We start from the raw sequence: 26,286 nt of genomic DNA on the forward strand, positions 1-26,286 counted from the left end.
TGGTATAAATAACTAAAAGACTGTCTGGAGCTTTTGAGATATAGTGTTAAAGTTAGCAGTCTGACCAATCTTGATATTTCTTTGTTTTAAATTAGTCTTGTTTCTCTGTGTTATCTTCCTTAGTCTCAGGGTTGCTAAAATTTCTCTTTATAAACTTTGAACCCAACTTTAAAGTTCATTCTTCTCTCGATTTTTTCAATTACCCTTTAAAACTTAGTCATATATTAGCAACATCTTATTTGTGATTAAAAGAAAATTTGTCAAACATGACCTGATGAGTATGTTTTAAATAGAGGGAAATGATAACAATGAGATTTCATTAAGTAAAAATTATGATTACTTGCAGATTGGTAATCTGTCACATAGTATAAAAAAATCGCCCTTTCAATGAAATTATTTTAGATTATTTTGGAGTTTGTTTTATTCATTTAGCATTTTACCATCAAACGCCTGGCACAGTGTTTGCTTGGTGCGGGAGATATAAAGAAATGATGCAGACATGATTTATGCTGGATAGAGTTTACCACGTTTGTAGTTATAAGCAACATTCTAAACTTAAACACTTATAATAAAGTGTAACTAGTGCCGGTGATAAGTATGGGCTTCTGTGAAAATACAAGTGGGCAGAAGGTTCAGAGAAACACGTTCTAAAAAGCTTCCTTCCCTTTTGAGACCTAAAAGATGAGTAGGTGAAGAAGCCTGGGAAAAATATTTCAGGCGGAGGGAATGGCACGTGAAGGCTGTGGGTGAGAAATGGAATGTATTTGAGAAAGTGAAGGTTTAGTGTGGCTGGATCTTGGACTTGGATTCTTGGAGGGGAGGGGTGGTGATGGAAGATGAGGTCAGAGAGGTAAACAGGAGCCAGGGCCTGATGGGTTTGTAAACCAAATAGGTTTTGGGCAAGACCTTGGCAATGTTCTGAGAATGGAGGTCAGTAGAGGAGACGAGAGACAAGTTTACTGAGAAAGTGGTAGGTTGGGTATGCGATCCAGAGCACAGGTGGAAAGATTGTTTTGAGGAATGTTTTAAGCATGTTTTGGAATGTTATTAGGAGGGGAAATGGATGGAAGGAATTAAATTATATTTTTAGAAAGATCACTTTAGGGGCTTCCCTGGTGGCACAGTGGTTGAGAGTCCGCCTGCCAATGCAGGGGATGTGGGTTCGTGCCCCACATGCCGCGGAGCGGCTGGGCCCGTGAGCCATGGCCACTGAGGTTGTGTGTCCGGAGCCTGTGCTCCGCAACGGGAGAGGCCACAGCAGTGAGAGGCCCGCGTACCACAAAAAAAGAAAGATCACTTTAGGTCCAGTGTGGAGAGCTGATTGGAGGCAGTTGAGCCTTAAGGCAGGGGACTGATGGGGAGGCTGTTGTAATGACCTAAACAGTAGTTGATGGTGGCCTGGACTAGGGTGATGGCACTGGTAATAGGTAGAAGTGGACAGACAAGGATATTTCAGAGGCAGAGTTGATTAGAATTGGTAATTGCCAGGAGGTGGGGAGGGGGAGGAGTAGTGAAGGTTGCTATGGAAGTTTCTGACTAGGGCAATGGAGTGGAAGGCAAGGATATTTATTGAAAGTAAACTGGAGAAGGAGTTTGAGGGAAGTGGCTGGTGGGAGGGGATGGTGATTTTAATTTGAGGGCATATTTAGTGTGCCTGTGTGGACCTGGAGTTCAACAAAGAGCTAAGAGTTGGGTTTATAGATTGAGGTTTCATCAAAATGGTAAAGACCAGGGAGAATATATGGAAAAGAGGCTCTTCAAATTTATTTTTCAAGACGGGAGGAAGAGCTTTGTCAAACTGTTAAACTATGAACTTTCTCCCCAGAAAAGTACATGTGCATATAACAGTTTTTGTTTTTATTTTGTTTTTCTTTCCCACTATGGTTTATTATAGGATATTGAATATAGTCCCCTGTGCTATACAGTAGGACCTTGTTTATCTGTTTTATATATAGTAGTTTGTATCTGCTAATCCCAAACTCCTAATTTATCCCTCCCCACCGCCTTTCCCTTTTGGTAACCATAAGTTTGTTTTCTATGTCTGTGAGTCTGTTTCTATTTTATAAGTAAGTTCATTTGTGTTATATTTTATTTTTTAAAAAAATATTTCTTTATTTGGTTGTGCTAGGTCTTAGTTGCAGCAGGCTCCTTAGTTGCGGCTCTCTGGCTCCTTAGTTGTGGCTTGCGAACTCTTAATTGCGGCATGCATGTGGGATCTAGTTCCTTGACCAGGGATCGAAACCAGGCCCCCTGCGTTGGGAGTGCAGAGTCTTAACCACTGCGCCACCAACGAGGTCTCTGTATCATATTTTAGATTCCACATATAAGTGATAGCATATGGTATTTGTCTTTCTGCTTTACTTCACTTAGTATGATAATCTCTAGGTCCATCCATGTAGTTGCAAATGGCCTTGTTTCATTCTTTTTTATGGCCGAGTAGTATTCCAGAGTGTGTGTGTGAGTGTGTGTATCACATCTTTTTTCTTTCTTTTTTAAATTAATTTATTTTTTATTAAAAGAATTTATTTTTTAAATTTCTTATTTATTTTTACACAGCAGGTTCTTATTAGTTATCCATTTTGTACATATTAGTGTATATATGTCAATCCCGATCTCCCAATTCATCCCATCACCACCCCACCCCCACCCCCCTGCCACTTTCCTCCCTTGGTGTCCATATGTTTGTTCTCTACATCTATGTCTCTATTTCTGCCCTGAAAACTGGTTCATCTGTACCATTTTTCTAGCTTCCACATATATGCATTAATATACGATATTTGTTTTTCTCTTTCTGACTTACTTCACTCTGTGTAACAGTCTCTAGATCCATCCACGTCTCTACAAATGACCCAATTTCGTTTCTTTTTATGGCTGAGTAATATTCCATTATATATATGTACCACATCTTCTTTATCCTCATCTGTCAATCGGCATTTAGGTTGCTTCCATGACCTGGCTATTGTAAATAGTGCTGCAGTGAACATTGGGGTGCATGTGTCTTTTTGAATTATGGTTTTCTCTGGGTATATGCCCAGTAGTGGGATTGCTGGGTCATATGGTAATTGTATTTTTAGTTTTTTAAAGGAACATCCATACTGTTCTCCATAGTGGCTGTATCAATTTACATTCCCAGCAAGAGTGCAAGAGGATTCCCTTTTCTCCACACCCTCTCCAGCATTTGTTGTTTGTAGATTTTCTGATGATGCCCATTCTAACTGGTGTGTGATACCTCATTGTAGTTTTTTTTTTTTTTTTTGCGGTACGCGGGCCTCTCACTGTTGTGGCCTCTCCCATTGCGGAGCATAGGCTCCGGACGCGCAGGCTCAGCAGCCATGGCTTGCAGGCCCAGCCACTCCGCGGCATGTGGGATCTTCCCGGACCGGGGCACGAACCCATGTCCCCTGCATCGGCAGGCGGATTCTCAACCACTGCGCCACCAGGGAAGCCCTCTGCCCATTTTTTGATTGGGTTGTTTGATTTTTTGTTATTGAGTTGTATGAGCTCTTTGTATATGTTGAAAATTAAGCCCTTGTCAATTGCATTGTTAGCAAATATTTTCTCCTATTCCGTAGATTGTCTTTTTGTTTTGTTTATGATTTCCTTTGCTGTGTAAAAGCTTATAAACTTGATTAGGTCCCATTTGTTTATTTTTGCTTTTATTTCTGTTGTCTTGGAGACTGACCTAAGAAAACATTGGTATGATTTATGTCAGAGAATGCTTTGCCTGTGTTCTCTTCTAGGAGTTTTATGGTGTTGTGTCTTATATTTAAATCTTTAAACCATTTTAAGTTTATTTTTGTGTATGGTGTGAGGGAGTGTTCTAACTTCATTGATTTACATTTGGCTGTCCAGTTTTCCTAACACTGCTTGCTGGTGTTTTCTCCATTGTATATTCTTGCCTTCTTTGTTGACGAGTAATTGAACATAGGTTTGTGGGTTTATTTCTGGGCTCTCTATTCTGTTCCATTGATCCATATGTCTGTTTTTGGGGCAATACTGCACTGTTTTGATTACTATAGCTTTGTAGTATTGTCTGAAGTCCGGGAGCGTTATGCCTTAGGATTGCTTTGGCAATTCTGGGTCTTTTACGGTTGTATATAAATTTTAGGATTATTTGTTCTAGTTCTGTGAAAAATGTTATGGGTAATTTGATAAGGATCACATTAAATCGTAGATTGCCTTGAGTAGTATGGCCATTTTAACAGTGTTAGTTCTTCCAATCTAAGACCATGGGATATCTTTCCATTTCTTTGAATCATCTTCAATTTCCTTTTGTCAATGTTTTGTAGTTCTCAGCATGTAAGTCTTTCACCTCCTTGGTCAGGTTTATTACTAAGGTGTTTTTTTTTTTGATGCAATTTTAAAGGGAATTTTTTTTTTTACTTGCCTTTTCCGATATTTCTTTGTTAGTATAAAGAAATGCAACAGATTTCTGTATGTTAATCTTGCATCCTGCTACCTTGCTGAGTTAGTTTATCAGTTCTAGTGGTTTTTGTGTGAGTCTTTAGAGTTTTCTATATCTAGTATCATGTCATCTGTACCAATGCTCTGTTGAATAGAAGTGGTGAGAGTGGGCATCCTTGTCTTGTTCCAGATTTTAGCAGGAAGTCTTTCAGCTTTTCACCATTGAGTATTATGTTGGCTGTGGTTTTGTCATAAATAGCTTTTATGATGTTGAGATATGTTCCCTCAGTAGTTTTGAATGGATGTTGAATTTTATCAAATGTTTTTTCTGCACCTATTGAGATGATCATGTGGTTTTTTTTGTCTTTTGCTGATGTAGTGTATCACATTGATTGATTTTCATATGTTGAACCATCCTTGTGATCCTGGGATGAATCCAACTTGATCATGTGGTTTCAGTTTGCTAATATTTTGTTGAGCATATTAACAGTTTACATATAATTCTGAGGTTTACAGGATGGATATCTGTGCTCCTCGGTTTATAGAGTAAAAGAGGACCTAAAGTAAAGCCCTGAAGAACCTCAAGTTTCATGGGTGGAACAAAGGAAAAAGATCTGGCATAAAAGACTTTGAATGAATTTTATGCTTGGTGTAAAACCAGGTGAATGTGGTGTTAAACAGAAACCAAAAGAAGAGAGGGGTTTTAGAAGAGGGAGTAGTCAGTAGTGGCAAATACCCCTCAGGGGTCAAGTGCGATAAAGAATGAAAAGTGTCCATTGGGTGGATTTATTAATTAGGTCCCCAGGGCTTTGGAGAAGCAGTATAGGGGCAATGGTGAGAGTGGAAGCCAAATTGCAGTGGATTGAGGCATTAGTGGATATAAAGAAGTGAAGTCACAAAGTGTAGACAGTGTTTTAAAGTAGTTTAATTATGAAGGAAAAGAGGTAGGATGGTGGCTGGAGTGGGGAGGCATGGGCAAGACTTGAATATGTTTAAATACTGATGAGGCAATCGGTAGAGGAAGTGGAGGGAAAGTTCTTGAGAAAGTGATGGGTTGGGTATGAGATCCAGAGTACAGGCAGAAGGATGGTGTTAGGAGAGTAGACATTGTAAGTGGAAGGAAGAAAAAAAGAATGAGTGTTGAAACAGTACGTTTGTAGGTTTAGTGACAAGAAGTTGGAGGACTTCCCATATATTTTCTATTTCTCTTAAGTAGGGTGTGCATTTATTTTACATCTTGAATCTTAGGATGGTGGTTAAAAATTATGAATGCCTCGTCAATACTGGAGATTATAATTTGGATTTATGTATGTGTTGTATATGTATTGATCCTGAGTATTCTGTTCAGTTTATATGATGATAATAAAAATTTATAGAGGAGTTATTCTTTTTTTTTTTTTCTTAAAACGTTTAATCAGATCCAATTCCAGGTTCTATATGACAACAACACCCACCCTCTTGGTTTTCTCTCTCTCTTTTTTTTTTTGGCCACACTGCGCGGCATGCAGGATCTTAGTTCCCCAACCAGGGATTGACCCTGTGTCCCCTGCAGTGGAAGCACAAAGTCTTAACTACTGGACCGCCAGGGAAGCCCCTAGGGAAGAGTTCTTCTAAATCAAGTTTCTGATTTGGTACTCCGAGTTATGGCCTTAGCTTTCATGATTGAGTTCTTATGTTTTTAAACTATGACAGGGCCTAAGAGACTCTGACTAGTAAATCAGTATCTTGTGCTTACTTAATAATTTTATTCATTTACTGATGGCATCTGTGTTCAAAATTATTTTTATTTGAACTTTTCAAGTGATTAATTATATTTAGACTTGTTCCCAAGGTTTATGTTAAATGAATTTTTATACACTAAACTTCCAATAAGTGTGACTAATTGAACAGACCATTTAAACTGTGAGTAGAAGTGGGTAGAAGTTAACCCAACATTACTTTCATAGATATTTTATAAATTAAAATATGAATATATGGAAATTGGTGGTTTCCCTTCACTTGTAACAAGTTTGGATTAAAGAAGTTAATGACTGTATAAACAGTGATTTTTAAATTGACATGCAATTCACATACTGTAAAATTCATCCCTCTAAAGCATGCAATTCAATGGTTTTAATATATTCACAAGGTTGTGCAGCCATCACTGTGTAAGTGATAATTTAATGCAAGGTAATCCAGAGAATGTGGATTTGGGATAGCTATCTCAATATATTAACTTAATTTTTGGAAGGTATAGTAGATCTCTCTTGTCATTGAGCCGATGTTTCTGTGGAGTTTAGATGGAGAGTAACAGAATGTCATTTTGTAAAAAAATGTCACCAGTATCAATTAAGCTTTGTTTTCTTGTGATCCTCTTCAGTATAAAATTATTTTACCCTTAAAAAAAAAAAATATATAAAACCCCCAATTTACATATTTCCTCCTTAGAACTATATTTTTCCCTTGCCACTAAGCCACTCTGAGACTAGATCTTGATGGAAGACAGGAAGTGGTTCTTTATTAGAATACCAGATTTAAAAACTTTCTTGCCCTCAGCTGTTACTGGTGATCATTGCTGAAGTTGCCACCACTGGTTCAACTGTCTTTTGCTAGTCTTTAATCAAAGATTGTGATCATATTTCATACCTTGCTATAGTTAGTGTTTAATTATTATTCACTGGTATTTTCAGTGTTTCGAAATGAAACTTTGACAATGCAGTCTCACCATTTTAATTCTTCCCATGTATTTTTTGTTTCCTTTACAGTACTCTGTGCAAAAAACTTGGTGAAAAAGGATTTTTTCCGTAAGTAAATTAACTTTAAATCTTGTATGTTGTGTGTAGATTCTTTGGAAAGCATTTTCAGAATTCTCTGGTTTAGGGATTTCTCTATTCAGAAATATACTCAGTGTTGTTTTATGAATTCTTTGATTCAGAGGCTTTTGGCATCACATGTTTTAAAGACGATTTTGTGCTCCTTAGCCCCTTTCCCTTTATCCACCCCCCCATATTTGTGTGAAACGTGTGTGTATATGCAGATGAATGTAATGTATATTGAAGGTGTGCATACTACTAGATTTCTAGAAAAGGTTTGAGATTATTTTGTAAGCACTTTTTCCCCTAACATTTTATAGGAAATTTTACCCATGCATTCAGGAGTCATTAGAAGGAAGAAAAGTCATTTAGCCTGCTTGGAATTTCCAGAGTATAGGAAAGAAATCTCTGCCACATTTGATTGTAGAATCTATTACGTCTCAGACTCCAAAACAGACATTTAGTTCACATATTTGCAGTCTCTTTGCCAATCTGTTGTGAAAATTTTTGTGGCTTTATTTAGGATTAAGTTTTGCGAGGGAAGATTGGGAAGTACCACTCACGTGTGTGTGTTTACCCTATAATATTATACTTCACATTCGCTTTAAATTATTATGTAAAAATGATATAATTTTTGGACTTCCCTGGTGGCTCAGTGGTTAAGAATCTGCTTGCCAATGTGGGGGTCTCGGGTTTGATCCCTGGCCTGGGAAGATCCCACATGCAGTGGAGCAACTAAGCCCATGTGCCACAACTACTGAGCCTGTGCTCTAGAGCCCCTACAAGCCACAACTACTGAGCCAGCGCGCCACAGCTACTGAAGCCCATGCACCTAGAGTCCATGCTCCGCAACAGGAGAAGCCATCACAATGAGAAGCTGGTGCACCGCAACAAAGAGTAGACCCTGGGCTTCCCTGGTGGTGCAGTGGTTGAGAGTCCGCCTGCCGATGCAGGGGGTGCGGGTTCGTGCCCCAGTCCGGGAAGATCCCACATGCCGCAGAGTGGCTGGGCCCGTGAGCCATGGCCGCTGAGCCTGCGTGTCTGGAGCCTGTGCTCCACAACGGGAGAGGCCACAACAGTGAGAGGCCCGCGTACTGCAAAAAAAAAAAAAAAAAAAAAAAAAGACAGAGTAGACCCTGCTCGCCGCAACTAGAGAAAGCCCGCGTGCAGCAACGAAGACCCAAAACAGCCATAAATAAATAAATAAATATATTTAAAAAGATATGATTTTCAGTAAAACAAAAAAGTCCAAGCCAGCAAAATTTTTTTTGAATTTTATTTTTTTATTCAGCAGGTTCTTATTAGTTATCTGTTTTATACATATTAGTGTATATATGTCAATCCGAGTCTCCCAGTTCATCACACCACCACCACCCCGCCCCGCCAGTTTCCCCCCTTGGTGTCCATACATTTTAAGCCAGCAAAATTTGATAAGTAAAAATATTTGAAGTTAGAAATAGAGAAGTTCATTAGATTTTTAGATTCAGGTCCTATCAGCCAGCAAAAACTGGCTATGTATGCTGTCTAATTTAATATCTGACTTAGTTAATTTTCAAGTGTTTGATTAAAAGAATAATAAGCTCTTGATATATTTTTAAATCATACTTAATTCATTCCACTTGAAATTTTATTACTTAGTCTTCCTAGAGTAGAACCTGAATTAAAGTTTATAAAATAGCATAAACTATGTAATTGAAAAATTATGCTTATATGGGAAAGCAATTAAATAGGATAATCTGGGACATAATTAAGCAGTTTTCAGTTTATGTACCATGTGCCTTCTACCCCAAAGCATGTCGCAGGAGGAGAGGCCAGTGTGACCTCTCTCCTTGCTGCCACCAATTAATGTTATCTTCACAGGCTGCTGCTGAACTACCCACCTCATCCCTGTTGCTAATAACCTAATAGCCAATGTGTACTCCTTTTACCCTCCTTAAGGTTGATCCAAGGTAGGATTTATCCTAGTGGGACTGCAAAGTGGCCAATGGGATTGGATAGGCAGGTGACAAGAAGAGGGAGGGAAGTGAGTAGTGCACACTCTTAGAGCTTCTATACTCCCCAAGACAACTGGTCTGGTTTGAAAGACAAACTCTTCAGTTTTGTCTCCTAGCCTTCCTTCCCAAATTCTTTTCCTTCCCCTAGAGTCCCAAGACACACCTTCTCCAATAAAATATCAGATATCCTTGTCTCAGTTTTCCTAGGAAATCTAGAGGAATCTTACTCTAATTCTCTGTAAGCCCCTGAGAGCCGATTATTATCAGTTATATGATCTTTATCTGTCCTTAAGTTGTACGTGAAAGAAAGAAGGAAATCTTCCCCTTTTTTATTGTTGTAAGCAGTAAAAATTGATAAAAATTCTTGAGTTGTGAGCTTGCTTCAGGGATAAGAAAACTAGGGGAAATTGTGTGATTATCTTTAAAACTCAGAATGGAAAAAGCACTTGATGACCCTGGAAAGGAAAACAGGAAAGCCAATCCTGAGGCTTTCAGAAGGGACTCAGCCAAGGATGGAATATCCCGCAGGTTCACAGTGGCGGAGGTCCTCCTGCTGTGATAGATTTATATTTATTTTTGATCTGTTTATAAGTTGAGGGTTGCCCACATTAATTTCAGAGAAAGAGTTAAATAATAGTTCCTAAATCTCTTAATCAAATTTGAGTGAGAGTGTGCCTTTATTGATCAGAATGCAGTTACTGATACTGTAATATAGTTGTTTTTGCTTGTAAATCAGTTTAAATCGTGTTGAATGGGAAATGTAAATTTTAATATGAAGCATGACTATAGGCTGAGTATATATATGTGTATATATAAATATATTTAACTATAGAAAAAAATGCAGTGCCATGTGTTGTCTTTTGGAATTTGTATGCTTTGAGATAATACTATTTATTCCAGGGTATCTACCTTTGCGGAGAAAAGTTTTGCTAACGCATTTTTTGGAACGATTTTCAAACTTACTGGCTTTTAAAAATAAAAGTACAGTACATCCCCCTTCCCCCAAAATTTTGGCAGGAAGAATTTCAGACACATAGCAACATATAAGGAATTTTACAGTGAATACCCATCATCTAGATTCTGCCATTAACTTTATCACCTATCTATCCATTTATCCATTATCTGTGTTTTTAAAAGAATGTTTTTATTAGTATCAAATTCTTTCCATTTTTTATGCAACGTTTAAGTAAAAACTTTGTGTGTAAGGTACTTTGTTAAGGTTTGTATAGGGGCCAAATTGAAGTCAGTGAGCTGCAACATGGTTGGTTGAATGTATTTTTTCTTCCCCAATCAAAAATAAAGCTTTATTTTCTCTGGTAAGTAACTCTTAAGTTGAAATTTTTGTTTCATTATTTGCAGCTCATTAAGTGCGTTAGTGTAGTGAGGAAGTTCCTGAGCTTTAGCTATTTTATATGACTCAGAAATGATGGGGAGAAATTTTAAAAAATACTTTAGCCACTTCATATTTACCGCTAGAGGTCTCACTAACTTCTGAAAACTTGATATCTTTGACTACACTGGAAGAACTTGGCTCTCAAGTTAAATTCTTGCAGAATAATATAATCAGGTAAGTTGAAACCTAGGTATTTTTTTGTTAGGGAATAGAGCTTGTATTTTGTATTATTTAACAGAAGGGAAACATAGGAGGATGGGACTTAGACTTTCATACTTAAATAAGGATCTGGAAGCCACACCTAGTGACTTCTGTGTGGAAAATGTTGTTTTTCTCAGTCCTAATTCTTTAACTAGTTAAGCACCATCTAAAGGGAATGCTAGAAATGTGATTTTTGTTTGTTTTTGCTTGCAGACATACATTTATCTGTTTATTTGTTTAGATGGTAGAATCAAAAGAACAAGATAAAATGGATTCCTCCCAGGAGAAAAATACTTAATGTTATTGAAGGTAGAAGGGAAAGTATTCTTCCATTAGACACATCTACAAATGGTTAGGTATTATTGAAATACTAATATGAATAGTGCTAAACTTAGTTAAACAATATAAATAGATTGCTATGCTAACTTGCCAGGTTTTTTCTTAAATACTTAATACTCTTAAATATTAGTCTTTTCTTACTTATTTGAAGTTGACAGATCACAGAATCATAGAAGTGGGAAACTGGCTAGGTGATTTCTGTCTGGCCTTAAATCTTGGCAGATTAGTATCTTGACTTAAAAAAAATTAGCATAGATATATCAAGGTACAAAATTTCTGCGATTATCAACACTTACCAACATTTCATTTTAGTGTCTTCAGCTGTCCCTAGGAAATTTACAGTATCTCAGTATGTCTCACATCTAAACTGTTGTTGTGGTCTCCAATATTTTATTTAGTTCCACCTTCATCCCCTGACTTTTAAAATTCTACTCATCCTACCGTTCTTCATCCTACTGTATGAAGCTTAACAACAGCTTCTCTGTACCTTTAATCTTTCCTTCTCTGAATACCACTAGTAGACAAATATGACAGTGTATTTACAGCCATGCTCAAGCGTCTAAAGTGGCTCCCTGTTCTCTACCTCAGTCATTCCAAGCCTTTATTTTCTGACTTTTAAGCCTCTCTTACTGGATCTGTCTTATCTCTCCAACAGTATTTACTTTTACACCTTAGCACAAATGCTTTGATTAAACCCCTCAAAGTCCTTCAAATATTGTTATACCCTCCTTGGAACGCCTCCTGTTTGTCCTTTAAAGCCCAGATGAGTCCCATCCCCTCAAAAAGGCGGGGGGGGGGGGCGGGGGAGAAGAAAGCCTTTTTCTATTGTTCACACTCAACTTGTTCTGCTTTTCTGAGCTCTTGTACTCACTGTTGAACTACATAGTAAATGAGAGGTGTGATACAGCATAGTGGTTAAGTGTATGAAATCAAGAACCAGATTGTGTGTGCATGGGTTTAGAATCTAAACTTTAGACCCTGCCTCTGCCACTTACTACTGGGTGACCTCAGGCTAGTTAATTAACCCCTTTCTGCCTTCAGTTTCCTCATCACTAAAATGGAATAGTAGTATTTACCCCGTGGGGTAATTTTGAAGATTAAGAGATCTAACATATGTAAAGCATTTAGAATAGTGCCTGACATAGTATTATAAGTGCTTTCTTTATAATCAGTATGGTCAAAAACTTGTTTATTCTCAGGAGTTTTTTTTGGTTTTTTGTTTTTAGTGTATGGTGTTTTAATTTTCCCAATTAGCTAGTATTCTCTTTTAAGGCAGGATATTAAATTTTTTGTTTCAGTTTCTCATCACTCATGATAGTTAATCATTAAAACTTTTTGGCTAATTTGATATCTCTGTAGCCTGTGTTACTGTGTGAAAACTTTAATAAGCTCTTTCCTTTAAATGAGCTACTAAGGGAGACCGTGGGAAATCTCTAAGAGAGCCAGGGATGTTTTAAGCATTCACCTTTCTGGGGTTAAAGGGCTGGTAAAGATCTATGATAACTTACACATTATAAAGTAATCTCTAGACTTTGGTAGTTTAAGCTGAGCGTGTTTTGAGATAGGAGCAAGAAAAAATGTAGTTTTTGATATTTAATGTAGAGTTAACTTTAATCTTAGTTTTAAAATGGACCACTTCTCATTTATAGCTTATCGTTAAACTTTTTATGAAGAATGGAATAATCTTTTGTAGCAAATATTAATCTTTATTTAATTAATCTTCCATGTCAAAATATTCTTTAATTAAAAAAGAACCCTCCCTTTTTTCCCCACAGGGCTTCCTGATCCATTTGCTAAGGTGGTGGTTGATGGATCTGGGCAGTGCCATTCTACAGATACTGTGAAGAATACACTTGATCCAAAATGGAATCAGCATTATGACCTGTAGGTTTAAACGATTTATTTGAAATGAAACATGGAATCACTGTTATTTGATATAGTCTTTGAAAAGAATCACTGAATATGATCTGAGTTTGATCTGTGGTGTAATTTGGTCCTCACAGAGGGATGCAAAACCTAGTGTGAAAGTACTTTGGCTTATTGATAGCTGGTTTTGGAAGGTGAGCTATGCTTAATAAGCCCTTGAAGAACAAAATGGATACACAGTATAGAGCAACCCCCCCACACACCTTTTTTTCAATCAAATAAAGGTATTAATTCACTTTAGGTCAGTTATAAGTATAAATCAGAAATCATAATTGGAGTACACTCATAGGCATTCTTTTTGTTTCTTATATGGATGGTTTCTTCTAAATTTTATTTATTTATTTATTTATTTTTTTTGCGATACGCGGGCCTCTCACTGTTGTGGCCTCTCCCGTTGCGGAGCACAGGCTCTGGACGCGCAGGCTCAGTGGCCATGGCTCACGGGCCCAGCCGCTCCGCGGCATGTGGGATCTTCCCAGACCGGGGCACGAACCCGTGTCCCCTGCATCGGCAGGCGGACTCTCAACCACTGTGCCACCAGGGAAGCCCTAAATTTTATTTTAATCATAGTAGCATATGTACTGTTTTTAAAAAAGCAGATGATACTGTAGGTCTTTTAATGGGAAAATGCAGTTAACTGTCCCATTCTTATTCCTGATTCCAGTTCTCAGGGTAACTGTTTTCAATACCTTTGGCTGTTTGTTCTAGAATTTTCTTCTGCTTCTAGATATCATGCTTATTTATAGCATTTAATATAAATATATATTTATTTCGTGTTAGGTATTATTTTTACATTTTCTACCATAGAAAATGATTTAGCTTTTACAGCTGCTATCTCTCATCCCATTCCTACAACATCCACGTGACCCTTTCCTTCTCCCAGTCCTCCTGTATAGTTATTTGAACCTTTTCGGCTACATCATTGTTCTGTGTTTATGCTATTATGATCATGTAAATATTCATAACTGAGTCACGTGGTGTGCAGTGATTACATTTTCTTTCTTGACAACTTCTGTTTTTATGAAGTTAATAACTGTCTAACTTTGCCATTTGTTTAGTTTTCCATCTCATTAAGAAATTCACAAACTCTCTTACAGTACTGAACGTCTCCTCTGCTTATTTATGTTCACCACATGAAATAGTCTGTTGGCTTTGTTTTCTTCTTGGAGATAGCCCTCCTAGAGCTTCTATGCTTTACTTCAGTCTGGACTGGTAGTTCTCTAAGACCTTCTGCACAGTTGTCCTGGAACTTGCCTTTATCATTATGTTGGGAATTTCGTTTCTCTCTTCTAAGTCCAATGACTTCTTTTTTTTCTGTTTACTTCCCTGTTTTTTTTTTTTTAGATGTTGGGGGCAGGAGTTTATTAATTAATTAATTTATTTTTGCTGTGTTGGGTCTTCGTTTCTGTGCGAGGGCTTTCTCTAGTTGTGGCAAGCGGGGGCCACTCTTCAACACGGTACGCGGGCCTCTCACTATTGCGGCCTCTCTTGTTGTGGAGCACAGGCTCCAGACCTGCAGGCTCAGTAGTTGTGGCTCACGGGCCTAGTTGCTCCACGGCATGTGGGATCTTCCCAGACCAGGGCTCGAACCCGTGTCCCCTGCAATAGCAGGCAGATTCTCAACCACTGCACCACCAGAGAAGCCCCTACTTCCCTGTTTTGGTGAAGTATGTCTTCCATTGTTATCTTGAGGAAGAGTACAAAGATGGGGAAAATTTCTTTGAGTTTATGTCTGAAGATATATTTTGTCTTCTTACTTGGTTGATAGTTTGTCTGAGTATAGACTTCTAGGTGAGACATCACTTTCCCTTCAAATTTTGAATACATTACTCCAGTGTCTTCTAGGTCTAGATCAGCACTGCTGAATAGAAATACAATGTGAGCCACAAATGGGAGCTTATCTGTAATTTTAAATTTTCTAGTAGCCACATTAAAAAAAGTAAAAAGAAACAGATGAAATTAAACTTAATATATGTTTTATTTATCTAAAATATCTTCATTTCAACATGATATCAAAATAAAATAATCGAGTTGTTTGTTTTTTGTTTATTTTATACAAAGTCTTTGAGGGACTTCCCTGGAGGTTCAGTGGTTAAGGCTCCGCGCTTCCACTTCAGGGGCACAGGTTCAATCCCTTGTTGGGGAACTATCTCGCATGCTGCGTGGTGCGGCCTTTAAAAAAAAAAACCAAAAAACAACGAAGTCTTTGAACTCAGGAGTTTGTTTTGCATTAACAGAGTGCCTCAGTTTGGGCTAGTTATATTTCAGGTACTCAGTAGCCACATGTGCCTTGTGACTACCATTTTGGACATCGCAAGTTTAGAGTATTGCTGATGGCATCCTGATTTTGGTCCTTCATGATTGTTGTTTTCCACTGGAAGATTTCAGGGTATGCTGTTTTTGCCTGATGTTAAATTTTTTGTTTTGTTTTGTTTTTTTGTTTTTTGCGGTACGCGGGCCTCTCACTGTTGTGGCCTCTCCCGTTGCGGAGCACAGGCTCCGGATGCACAGGCTCAGCGGCCATGGCTCACGGGCCCAACCACTCCGCAGCATGTGGGATCTTCCCGGACCGGGGCACGAACCCGTGTCCCCTGCATCGGCAGGCGGATTCTCAACCACTGCGCCACCAGGGAAGCCCGATGTTAAATTTTTTAATGATGGACTTGGTATATCTGAAATATAGTACTAGATACTGTGACTTTAATCTGGATACTTAAACTCCTGAGTTATGAGAAACTTTTCTATTTATTTAATCATCTATAGATGATTTCCTCTTCTCCATTGTATTTCTTTCTCTCTTTTACTTTTTCGAGAACTCCTGTTATTTGGATGTTATCCCTCCTGAATTGATCATCATTTAGTTGTCCTATCTTTTTTCTCTCATATTTTATCTTAGTTAAAAAAAAAAGTTATAATAAAAAATTTTTGTTCTAGTAAAAAATTAAAAACTACCATGAAATATTTGGGCTGTTTTCCCAACTTTGTTTTCTAGCATTCCTATTTATTGTAATTTCTGCTCTCAAATTTTAAATTTCCAATATCATTTTGCTTTCTGACTGTTCCTTTTTCATAACTTACTCTTATTCCTAGACGCAATATCTTCTCTGATGAGAGAAGTATTATAATTGTAGTGTTTTTCTGTTGTATTGCCTCTCTTTTCTCAGATTTCCTTTTTTTTCTCTTAGTTTGGTTTGGATTTCTGTCTTTATATTTAAGGGGAGGCACTTAAATGTTGATTGGAAACTCTCTACCCATGGGTAGAGCTGATCAGCTTGGTAGGGTAATCAGGAGTAACTGTGACATTTTCTGCACAGAATTCTCTCTCTCCTTCCTGGGGGCTGTATTCCTGGATGCTTGTGTTCATGGATCTGAACGGCATAGGGATGCTAGGAGGTCTCTCCATTCACTAGATTAATCTCTTCTTAATACTCTGTTTTTATTACAGAATTTCACCTCCTCCCTCAGCTGTGCCTAGTTTCCCTGAGTGCTGCCACGTTTTGAGGATGAATTAGGTTGGGGAAAGGATTCAGGAGGTCTTTCCATTCCATTTATTTATTTTATTTTTTTATTTTTTAAATTGAGGTGTAGTTGATTTACACTTTCCATTCCTTTTAAATACTTTGACTTATCATTCTGTTTCAGCCTCATCATCACCATCGGAGTATATTGGGCTTACAGTTTGGGAATATTTCGGGGCTTGGTGGCAGTAATAATCTTGTTTCAGGGAATCTGTTGCTCCTTGCAGGCTTAGGTTTCAGTTTTCTACAGGTTGCTAATTCAGTTATCATATGCTCTTTAAACTTCTCCTGTTTTGTGAACATCTCCCAGGTTATAAACATGTTAAATGTCCTGATATCCTGACTTTCCAAGTGTTTAGCCTTTTAAGCTTCACAGTCATTCTATTTCATGCTTCATCAACATCAGCTTTTCTTCCAAATGTTCCACTTGTCTTTACCTACTATCTATGTAGCTAAGCTTTTAAGTTCTTAATCAGATTCTTTCTTTTCTTTTCTTATTTTGGCCATGCTGCGCAGCTTGCGGGATGTTAGTTCCCTGACCAGAGATCGAACCCGTGCCCCCTGCAGTGGCAGCACAGAGTCCTAACCACTGGACCACCAGGGAATTCCCTTGATCAGATTATTTAAAGCCATTTCTTTTAGCTTCAATCAGATCTAAATTCAGCCAGGGACCCAGCTACAACAGTGAACAAGACATAGTCCTCCAAGCTTACAGCCACGTGGTATATAAAGACAAGAAATAGGAAAGTATAAACAGTGTGATGAGAATCTGTATAGGGTGCTGTGGAAATACATAGAACTTCTTGACACAGATTTAGGAGCTGGGGAGAGCTTCCTAGAAAAAGTGGCATTTAGGCTTATACCCTAAATAGGAGTTAACTTGAGGATGGAGAAGGTGGGAAGGTTCTAAGCAAAAGCTGTCTGTGTGAAGACCCAGAGGTGAAAGACAACGTGATTCTGAAAACAGTTCAGAGAGGCAGCATTGGTAAGTTCACATGTAAGGTAAGGGGAGTGTGGTAAAAGACAAGCAGTGAGAGGCAAGCAGGAGCCAGCTCATGAAGGTCCTTGAAAGCCTATTAATAAGTTTGAATACTCTCTTAAAAGCAGTAGGGAGCAATGAAAGTGTTTTAAGTGGGGAAATGCTATTATCAGATTTATATCCAAGAGTGGACACTTTGGCTGTAATGTGAAGAATGGCTTAGAGGGAGCCAAGAATGGCAAAGAAACTAGTTCAAAGATTATGAAGGAAGCTGTCAAATAGAAAATAACTTTATGTTAGAAAAGCGATAAAGTGAATGGAGAGATACAGGCATTGTAAGTATTTTTAATATGGCCTTCAAACTTAAAAAATTTTTTTCCTTGGGGAAAAAAAGTGAAATTGTACTAAAAACCCTGTGCTTTGCTGGATTTGGCTCACAGGCTGTGGTTTTTCTATGGACCCCCTCCTTAGAGTCCTTGCTTTTCTAGCTTTGCTGCTGCTACAGTCTTTCTCAACACAGCAGCTAGAATGATCCTGTCAAAACGTATATCAAATCTGGTTACTCTCCTGTTCCACATCCTCCATTGGCTTCCTGTCTTACTTAGAGTAAAAGTCAGAGTTCATACTATGGCTGACAAGGCCCTTTATGATTTGTCCCTTGTGTTGGTTAGATATAATAGACTGATATAATAGACAACCCCACATTTTCAGTGGTTTAGTACAACAGAAGTATATTTTGTATATAAGGTCCATTTGGCAGGGAAGCAAGACACTGTCACACAGTCATCCAAGGATACAGGCTGACAGAAGCTCCCTTGTCTTCAGTGTATGTTCCCAAGGTGTCTCTGGGCTTTGACATCCAGCCTCCCAAAAGGACACTTAAGCCATTGGTGGGTGGGCTGCTCTAAGCCCTCAGGGAACCAATATTTTAGCATACCTGTATATCAGGCTTATCAGTTGGGAAACTGATTTAGTGTGATTTTTTTTTTTTTTTAATGTTTGGTTTGGGGCAATTTAGCTGGTTAATACTTGATTCTGATTCTAGAATTTTTACATATCATGCAGGTACATATTTGCCAAGTTAAATCTGTTTAGGTCTATTTGAAAAGTGATACATGCATACTGAATGTTATTTTAGTCCAGATTTTTTCATTTGCAAGCAACAGAAATGAAATTCAAATTGGCTTAATTTTTGAAAAGTATTAACTTGCATAATTAAACATATACACACTACTATATATAAAATAATCAACAAGGACCTACTGTGTAGCATAGGGAACTCTACTCAATATTCTGTAATAACCTATATGGGAAAAGAATCTGAAAAAGAATAGATATATGTATATGTATAACTGAATCACTTTGTGTACACCTGAAACTAACACAACATTGTAAATCAACTATACTCCAATATAAAATAAACATTAAATTTTAAAAAAAGTATTAGCTTGCATAATTAAAAGTCTAGAAGGGTAGGCATGCTTTAACACAGCTGGATCCAGGGCCTCAAGTGTGCCTTTCACATTACTCATTTAAAAGTTTTAGGGCTTCCCTGGTGGCGCAGTGGTTAAGAATCCGCCTGCCAATGCAGGGGACACGGGTTTGAGCCCTGGTCTGGGAAGATCCCACATGCCGTGGAGCAACTAAGCCCGTGCACCACAATTACTGAGCCTGCGCTCTAGAGCCCGCGAGCCACAACTTCTGAAGCCCGCGCGCCTAGAGCCCGTGCTCCACAGCAAGAGAAGCCACCACAATGGGAAGCCTGTGCCCCGCAACAAAGAGTAGCCCCCACTCACTGCAACTAGAGAAAGCCCGTGTGCAGAAACGAAGACCCAATGTAGCCAAAAATTAAATAAATGAATAAATAAATAAATTTATTTTAAAAAAGTTTTAGTCCTTACTTAAGTGGTCTAGGCTTTTTTATATACCAGGTGAATTTTTCTGATATTACTGCTTTATTGAATGACAGTTTAAGGTCAAGGTTGCTGGACCAAAAATTTGACCTCTTAGAGTCATTGAAATTTAGGGTTCTACTGATATAATTATGTTATTTTATTATATTTTCGCATGGGATGACACCATGTTAACAATTGGCTGTGGTAGAGCTTCTCCATACTTACAGGTATATGCACAGACAAGTAATAGTAACGCTTTCCCCTGCTCTGCTTGTCTGCAGGCAGTGAAGTGAAATCTGCAAGAGTCCTGCTCGCTCAAGGCCTGCATACAGGAGAGAAGCAGGGGAAAAGCGTTACAATCAGCTTTTGTTCTACAGCATTTTAAAACATAACAGGTATGTCAGATTTTTGGTCTGTCAGCCTTGACAATGCCTCTTGAAAATGAACTGAGTATTCGCTGAGGTACTAGGTCATGTCATTGAAGTGTATTTAAAATGTGACTGTGATAAAAGTTTTTCTAAGATTTTTGTTTTTGGAAAGAAATAATCATAAACTTCCATAGGGTTATTTGACACTAGCTACTAAAATAGTTTTTTTTTTTTTTTTACTAACAAAAATTGTTACTCAGTCTGAGAGTGGCAGGTATGATAAAGAATATATTAAAAATTCTTTTTAGATTTTACTTTAGAATTAAAAAAAATTAAATTCAGTCCTGTGGATAGACTGAATTCAAACATATTTTGCGTTATCTAGCCATACTCAAACATTTGTGACTTTAGACTACAAAAACAAAAGAAAAATTTTATACTAACTACTCATAATTGCCAAGTTACTCATGCAGTCATTTTGTTTTATATAGGTATATTGGAAAGTCTGATTCAGTTACGATCAGTGTATGGAATCACAAGAAGATCCATAAAAAACAGGGTGCTGGATTTCTTGGTTGTGTTCGTCTTCTTTCCAATGCCATCAACCGCCTCAAAGACACTGGTTGTGAGTAGATACTAGTGCTTTTAAAAATTTAAATATACATATTTAAATATATATACGTATGTGTATTTTTTGATGGGGAGGCAGGGGTCTAAAAACTTAATTTCCTGTGTGTGTTTGAAACATTGGTAAAAATTTCTGGTCTAAATTTACTTTGTTGACTTTTTAAAAAGAATGAAACATTTTAAATATGTGAAACCTAGAAATGAATCAGAGCTGATACTTAGTATCCAGTGAATTTATAAGTGCTAAGAAATGACTGATATCCAGAAGAATAAAAAGAGGGAATTCCCTGGCGGTCCAGTGGTTTAGGAGTCTGTGCTCTCACTGCCTCGGGCCCGGGTTCAATTCCTGGTCAGGGAACTAAGATTCCACAAGCCGTGCAGTGTGATGCAGCCAAAAAAAAAAAAAAAGTAAAAAGGTGTCAAAGTATTAAATGTCTTTTTTATTACTTAGCACTCATCTCTGGTTTAGGTGGATTTGTGAGATAAAGGGAGTTTTATTTAGATCATTGGAGTGTTTAATGTAACAGTTAAAGGGGAATTATTAGTGAATAAAAATGACATATAAAACTGCTCTGAAAAATTAAAAGTTATAAAGGTAAGACATTATTTTGAGTGTAAGACAGCTGTATTAACTGCTTAACTGTAGCTTAATTTTTCACCAAACTGGTCATTTACAAGATTAGACCAAGATCAAGACATTAGAAGCAATTTCTATATTGGGTTGACAAGTTGACTTGTTACTGTATGTGTAATTCATGTAACCAGATGACAGAGCATCTTTTTGGGGGTATTTCCATTGGGACATAGATGGAAATATCTTGTTCAACAGAAAAATTTTTTCTTTTTCTACAGAATTCTTTTTTATATAATATAAAAAATATTGCTAGCTGTTGTCATGGGATTGTAGTCCAGATGCCTATTCTAAGCAAAAATTCACATGGACTCCAGCTAAGGAAATTAATAAATAAAAATAGTTTGAATTTAGCTTTGAATGTTAGATATATAATATTAAGAGATGATCCCTTTTAATGTAGTATGATAGCACAACCCAGTTATAAAAATATTACTGTTAAAAAGTAAAAAGGAGAAAATTGAGCTAGAAGTTCTGAGGGGAATTTAAAGGCACCGGAGAATTTCTTATATTTCTGGGTTGACAGGGTGACCAACAGGAGGTAGAAGATGTTGGGATTGGAAAAGGTCTAGCATATAAAAAACGAACAATTTTTGGGACTTCCCCAGTGGTCTAGTGGTTAAGACTCTGCCTTCCAATGCAGAGGGCATGGGTTTGATCCCTGGTTGGGGAACTAAGATCCCACATGCTGTACAGTGCAGCCAAAAAACCCCAAAAAACAAACAAACAAAATGAACCATGTTATTCTAACCCAATGCAGCAGGCAAACTGAAGACTTGTTGTATGTATGATCTTATTTCTGGTTCAATTTAGCCAACATTTATTGAACCTTTTAAGTGTCAGGTACTGTTTGAAACCCCAGTGATAGAAAGGTGAAAAAGGCATGAATCCTGTCCTCTGAGAAGCAAGGGCAAAGGCATGCTGGCAGAGGGAGCAGGACACGTTAGAAGGAGCGAACAGAAGAGGCATTGCTCCGCACAAGTCCACTGTATAGCTGTCTTATTAGTGTCCATTTATTTTGCAAAGGGAAAAATAAGCTAGGTGGGGCACAGATTTTCTTTCTGCTGCTTGTGAATGTTTCATTGCAGTAATTTATATGACCTTTTTGATGTATAGTAATATTTATTAAGCACCTGGTGTAGTTCCATTCTATCAGGTTGGAGTGGAGAATATAAAAACTTAAGATATGGTCTCCTCCTTTTATCAATTCGTGATTTACTTAAGTAGACAAATGGCATACAGCTATAAAGGGAATTCAGTTATAAGTGCTGTAATCAAAGTAAAACCAACATGCAGTGGGTGACATTGTTCCTTACTGTAACTAACCAGGCCAGTGTTATATCTGTTTTATAGATGATGCATGAGAGAAGAAGTGAGCTGCTTCTAAATGAGTTAGTACCAGAACTCAAACCCTTATGTTAGTTTATACTTGGCTTCTTATTAATACTTACTTTGTGTGTGTGGGAGTTATGTGAAATGGTTAGATAAAAAATAACAATGACAACTAACATTTATTGGACACTTATGTGCTAGGTACTGTGCTAAGAGTTTTACATAACCATCTGATTTAATCCTTAATAGGAGGTAAGTACTACAATTATACACGAGAAAATCAAGACTTGGGGATAAATTGCTTAAGAACAAAACTATTAAGTGGCAAGCTAAGACTTAGACTGAAGTGTTCTGAAATCTTTGGAGAGAAAATACTGCATGTTGGCACCAGTGTCTTATGGTTTTTGAAATCTGAATTTGTCAAAACTTTTGTCAAGACATTTATACTAATATTATGTATGCAGTTAGAGAATTTTAAACATTTGTCTCATCATTAAAACTTGATTAATTCTTTAAATGATTGGTCTGATTTCCAGTGGATTGTAGAAATTTACTATCACTCTGTAGATGTGAGAATCTCTGATACCAACTTATTTTTTGCCTTTTGCTGTTGTTGATTTGAAATAGATCAGAGGTTGGATCTATGCAAACTTGGGCCAAATGACAATGATACAGTTAGAGGACAGATAGTAGGTAAGTGTGGAATTGAAAGTTATGTGAATTTTGGCTTTATTTAAGCTGACCTAAACTCTAAATACCTTTAAAATCAAAGTACAGTAACTGTAGCTTCATTGTATTGGCATGAATTAAATGAGTCATGTAAAATTATTCAAATAGTGGATGTAGAATCTAGGACAACTTAATTTTTTTAAAAAGCAAAAAAATACAAATAATGTAAAAAATAGGCTCCTAATGTGAAGAACTCTTGATCCTTTAGGAAGGAATTCTTTACAAGTATACAAATATAGTAGGACACTGAGATAGACTTTATAGATGATACTAAGGTTTTCTGAAAGTAATTCTCAAACTGGTTTTTCAGTAAGAAAAACCAGTTTAATGCTTTGCAGTTTTAAAGTAATCTTTACTAATTGAAAAAAATAGAATGGTAGTATAGCACTGATTGGAGAAAGGGAAAAATTGTTACCTTACTCATAAGGCATTTAGTGGGCTAGTGGGGTTATCTTGAATTGGCCCCTTTGTATAAAATTTCCTGAGACTTATCTTAAGAATTGATAGATTGAGATTTGATCAAGATACCTAGAATGGTAGGGAACTGAGGTGGGCTCCTTTGAAGCTTCTTAAAGAAGTAACAGGCAATTGGAACCTTACCATTGCATTATAGAGCAGAATTTAGAATAACATGATTGCATAATATGAACCTATCAGAGAGGTTTTAGTTACAGGAAGGACTTGAAGGACTTAGCTTTACAAGGCAATGAATTAGGTTCATAGAGAGTTGCCAACGTAGCGTCATAACAAAAGCCCTATTCTGGTTATCGCAGGGAAATATCTACACTACAGCGTTATTCATAATTCCTGTCATTCTTAGATTGAGAAGGAAGTTAAAAACTCAAAAATGTGGAATACACAAATATACCTTTCATGTGTTACGCCTCTTTTTAAGTGCACTAGTGGCCTTGCGTTGCCCCATTAGGATGGGAATAAAGGAGTTACATTCTCCTCCATGAACATGATAAAGTGTAGAAAACCTTGAAGAGAAAAATCTCATGGACAGAGAAATTGCAGGGGCTTCCCTGGTGGCGCAGTGGTTAAGAATCTGCCTGCCAGTGCGGGGGACACGGGTTTGAGCCCTGGTCTGGGAAGATCACACACGCTGTAGAGCAGCTGTGCCCGTGCGCCACAGCTACTGAGCCTGCGCTCTAGAGCCCGCGAGCCACAACTACTGAAGCCTGTGCGCCTAGAGCCTGTGCTCCGCAACAAGAGAAGCTGCCACAGTGAGAAGCCCGCTCACTGCAATGAAGAGTAGCCACTGCTCGCCGCAACTAGAGAAAGCCTGCGTGCAGCAACAAAGACCCGTCACAGCCAAAAAAAATAAATTAAAAAAAAAATTGCAGAATTTAGTAGAAACTAAAGAGTTCGTTCTTAAGTATTAAAATAAGCGAAGACAGGTGTCTTTCAAAGAGAAATATTTTAAATTGCAGTAACTCTTTCTAGTTCTGTGACTCTTAGTAATGTTTTTGTTGTTTAATAGTAAGTCTTCAGTCCAGAGACCGAATAGGCACAGGAGGACAAGTTGTGGACTGCAGTCGTTTGTTTGATAATGATTTACCAGATGGGTAAGCAAAAATCATTAGGTAATATCCCTAAAATAATGAGAAATAAGTTGGTGTTTATATTTAAGTTTAGAAATTTGCTGATCAATTCCAAAATCTAGGTTTTCCTTGTACTTAGAAAATTAGTGAGGGATCTTATCACAACAAATTCGTAAAATAAGCCATGAATTAGATATGTTACATTTGTTTTTTAAGAGTTTTGACTAGGAGACAAATCAAATTTCTTGACAAATTTAAATCTCCTGTAAATATTATATATTCAAAAGGAAAACTTTTTTGATTGATTTAATTATTCAAAACAAGGCATGCTGAATCTGAGGCATTGCTCTATTTAGAGGGATGAGATACAGAATTTGTGTAATAGTAATTACAATAACATAGTAACATTTATTGAGCCTGCAAGTGTCAAATAGTGTTATAAGCACTTTATATCATTTATCATTACATATATATCATTACATGATATTCATTAGATCATTTAATTCTCATAATGTGATTCTGGAATTAGACCATTTGGGTTCCAATCCTTACTCTTCTGTTTACTAGCTTTATGAGTTTAATCAATTTATTTGACTTTTGTAAGCTTTGGTTTATATTTATTTATCAAAGAGGATAATGATAATAGTATATACGCCATCAATACTTGTGAGGATTAAATGAAATCATTCATGTAAAGCACATAGCACAATGTCTTGCATAGAGTAAGTGCTTAATAAATAATTAGCTATTACTACTACTACTGTTACTACTATTATTACCCTCATGCATTTTACAGACTTACAAAACTGAGGCTCAGAGAGGTTAAGTATTTTGCCAGAGGCCACATAGAAATGGCAGAACTGGAACACAGATTTAAGCCTTGATTCCAAAGCTTATGCTTCTTATCATTGCTCTCTATCTTTGTTTCATACTAGTTCTGAAACCTTACCGATTTTATTTTTAATTCTCAAAGTATTTTTAATTAACTTCAGTGAGGTATACTTTACATACAATAAACTATATCCATTTTAAGTGTATAATTGGTTGAGTTTTAAGTTATTTTTGACATGAAATTTCAAATCTAAGCTATGGTATTTGCTCATTTTGTGTAAGCTGTTAAAAATTGCTATAATTTGTTTATAGATCATTTTAGCTTCTTGATATATCTTAATTTTTATGGATTTGAGGTGGATTATGGTACTTTTGAAGGGGAAGTTTAGGATGAAATAACTAGTCAGTATTGAGAGATTACAACAGTTGTACGGCTTATTCTAAATTTGTTCTACATTATTGTACTATAATTGTAATCACAGGGGAAAAAACCTGTTCAGCATCTTTTTATTTTCTATTGTTTAAGGCCTCCAAACCTCTGCCAGTGGTTTGGTGGAATATTAACATAACATAGTCACTTGCCTAATTTTTTTGTTATATGAATTAATAAGATATTGAAGAAGAAGTGGCACTATTGCTTTTTAAAAAATTAGTTTGAGAAATAGCCTGTGTTGGTGAGGTTGTGGAGAAAAAGGAGCGCTTGTACAGTGTAGGTGGGAATATAATCAGTACAGCCACTGTGGAAAATGGTAGGGAGGTTCTTCAGAAAGTTAAAAACGGAAG

General features: G+C 37.1%; 1 protein-coding gene across 1 annotated transcript in view; it reads left to right on the top strand.

Annotated features, from left to right (window-relative positions):
• The window catches only part of SMURF2 (SMAD specific E3 ubiquitin protein ligase 2), a 118,859-nt gene that overhangs the window by 58,162 nt on the left and 34,411 nt on the right, over positions 1-26,286 (top strand). The window contains exons 2-6 of the mRNA XM_030843385.3: positions 7,149-7,187; positions 12,899-13,007; positions 20,301-20,434; positions 23,027-23,092; positions 24,612-24,696. Coding sequence (XP_030699245.1) covers positions 7,149-7,187; positions 12,899-13,007; positions 20,301-20,434; positions 23,027-23,092; positions 24,612-24,696 — 433 coding nt within the window. The remainder of the gene's footprint in view (positions 1-7,148; positions 7,188-12,898; positions 13,008-20,300; positions 20,435-23,026; positions 23,093-24,611; positions 24,697-26,286) is intronic.

Source organism: Globicephala melas, chromosome 20 (assembly GCF_963455315.2).
Source record: "Globicephala melas chromosome 20, mGloMel1.2, whole genome shotgun sequence".
In the NCBI taxonomy this organism is placed as follows: Eukaryota; Metazoa; Chordata; class Mammalia; order Artiodactyla; family Delphinidae; genus Globicephala; species Globicephala melas.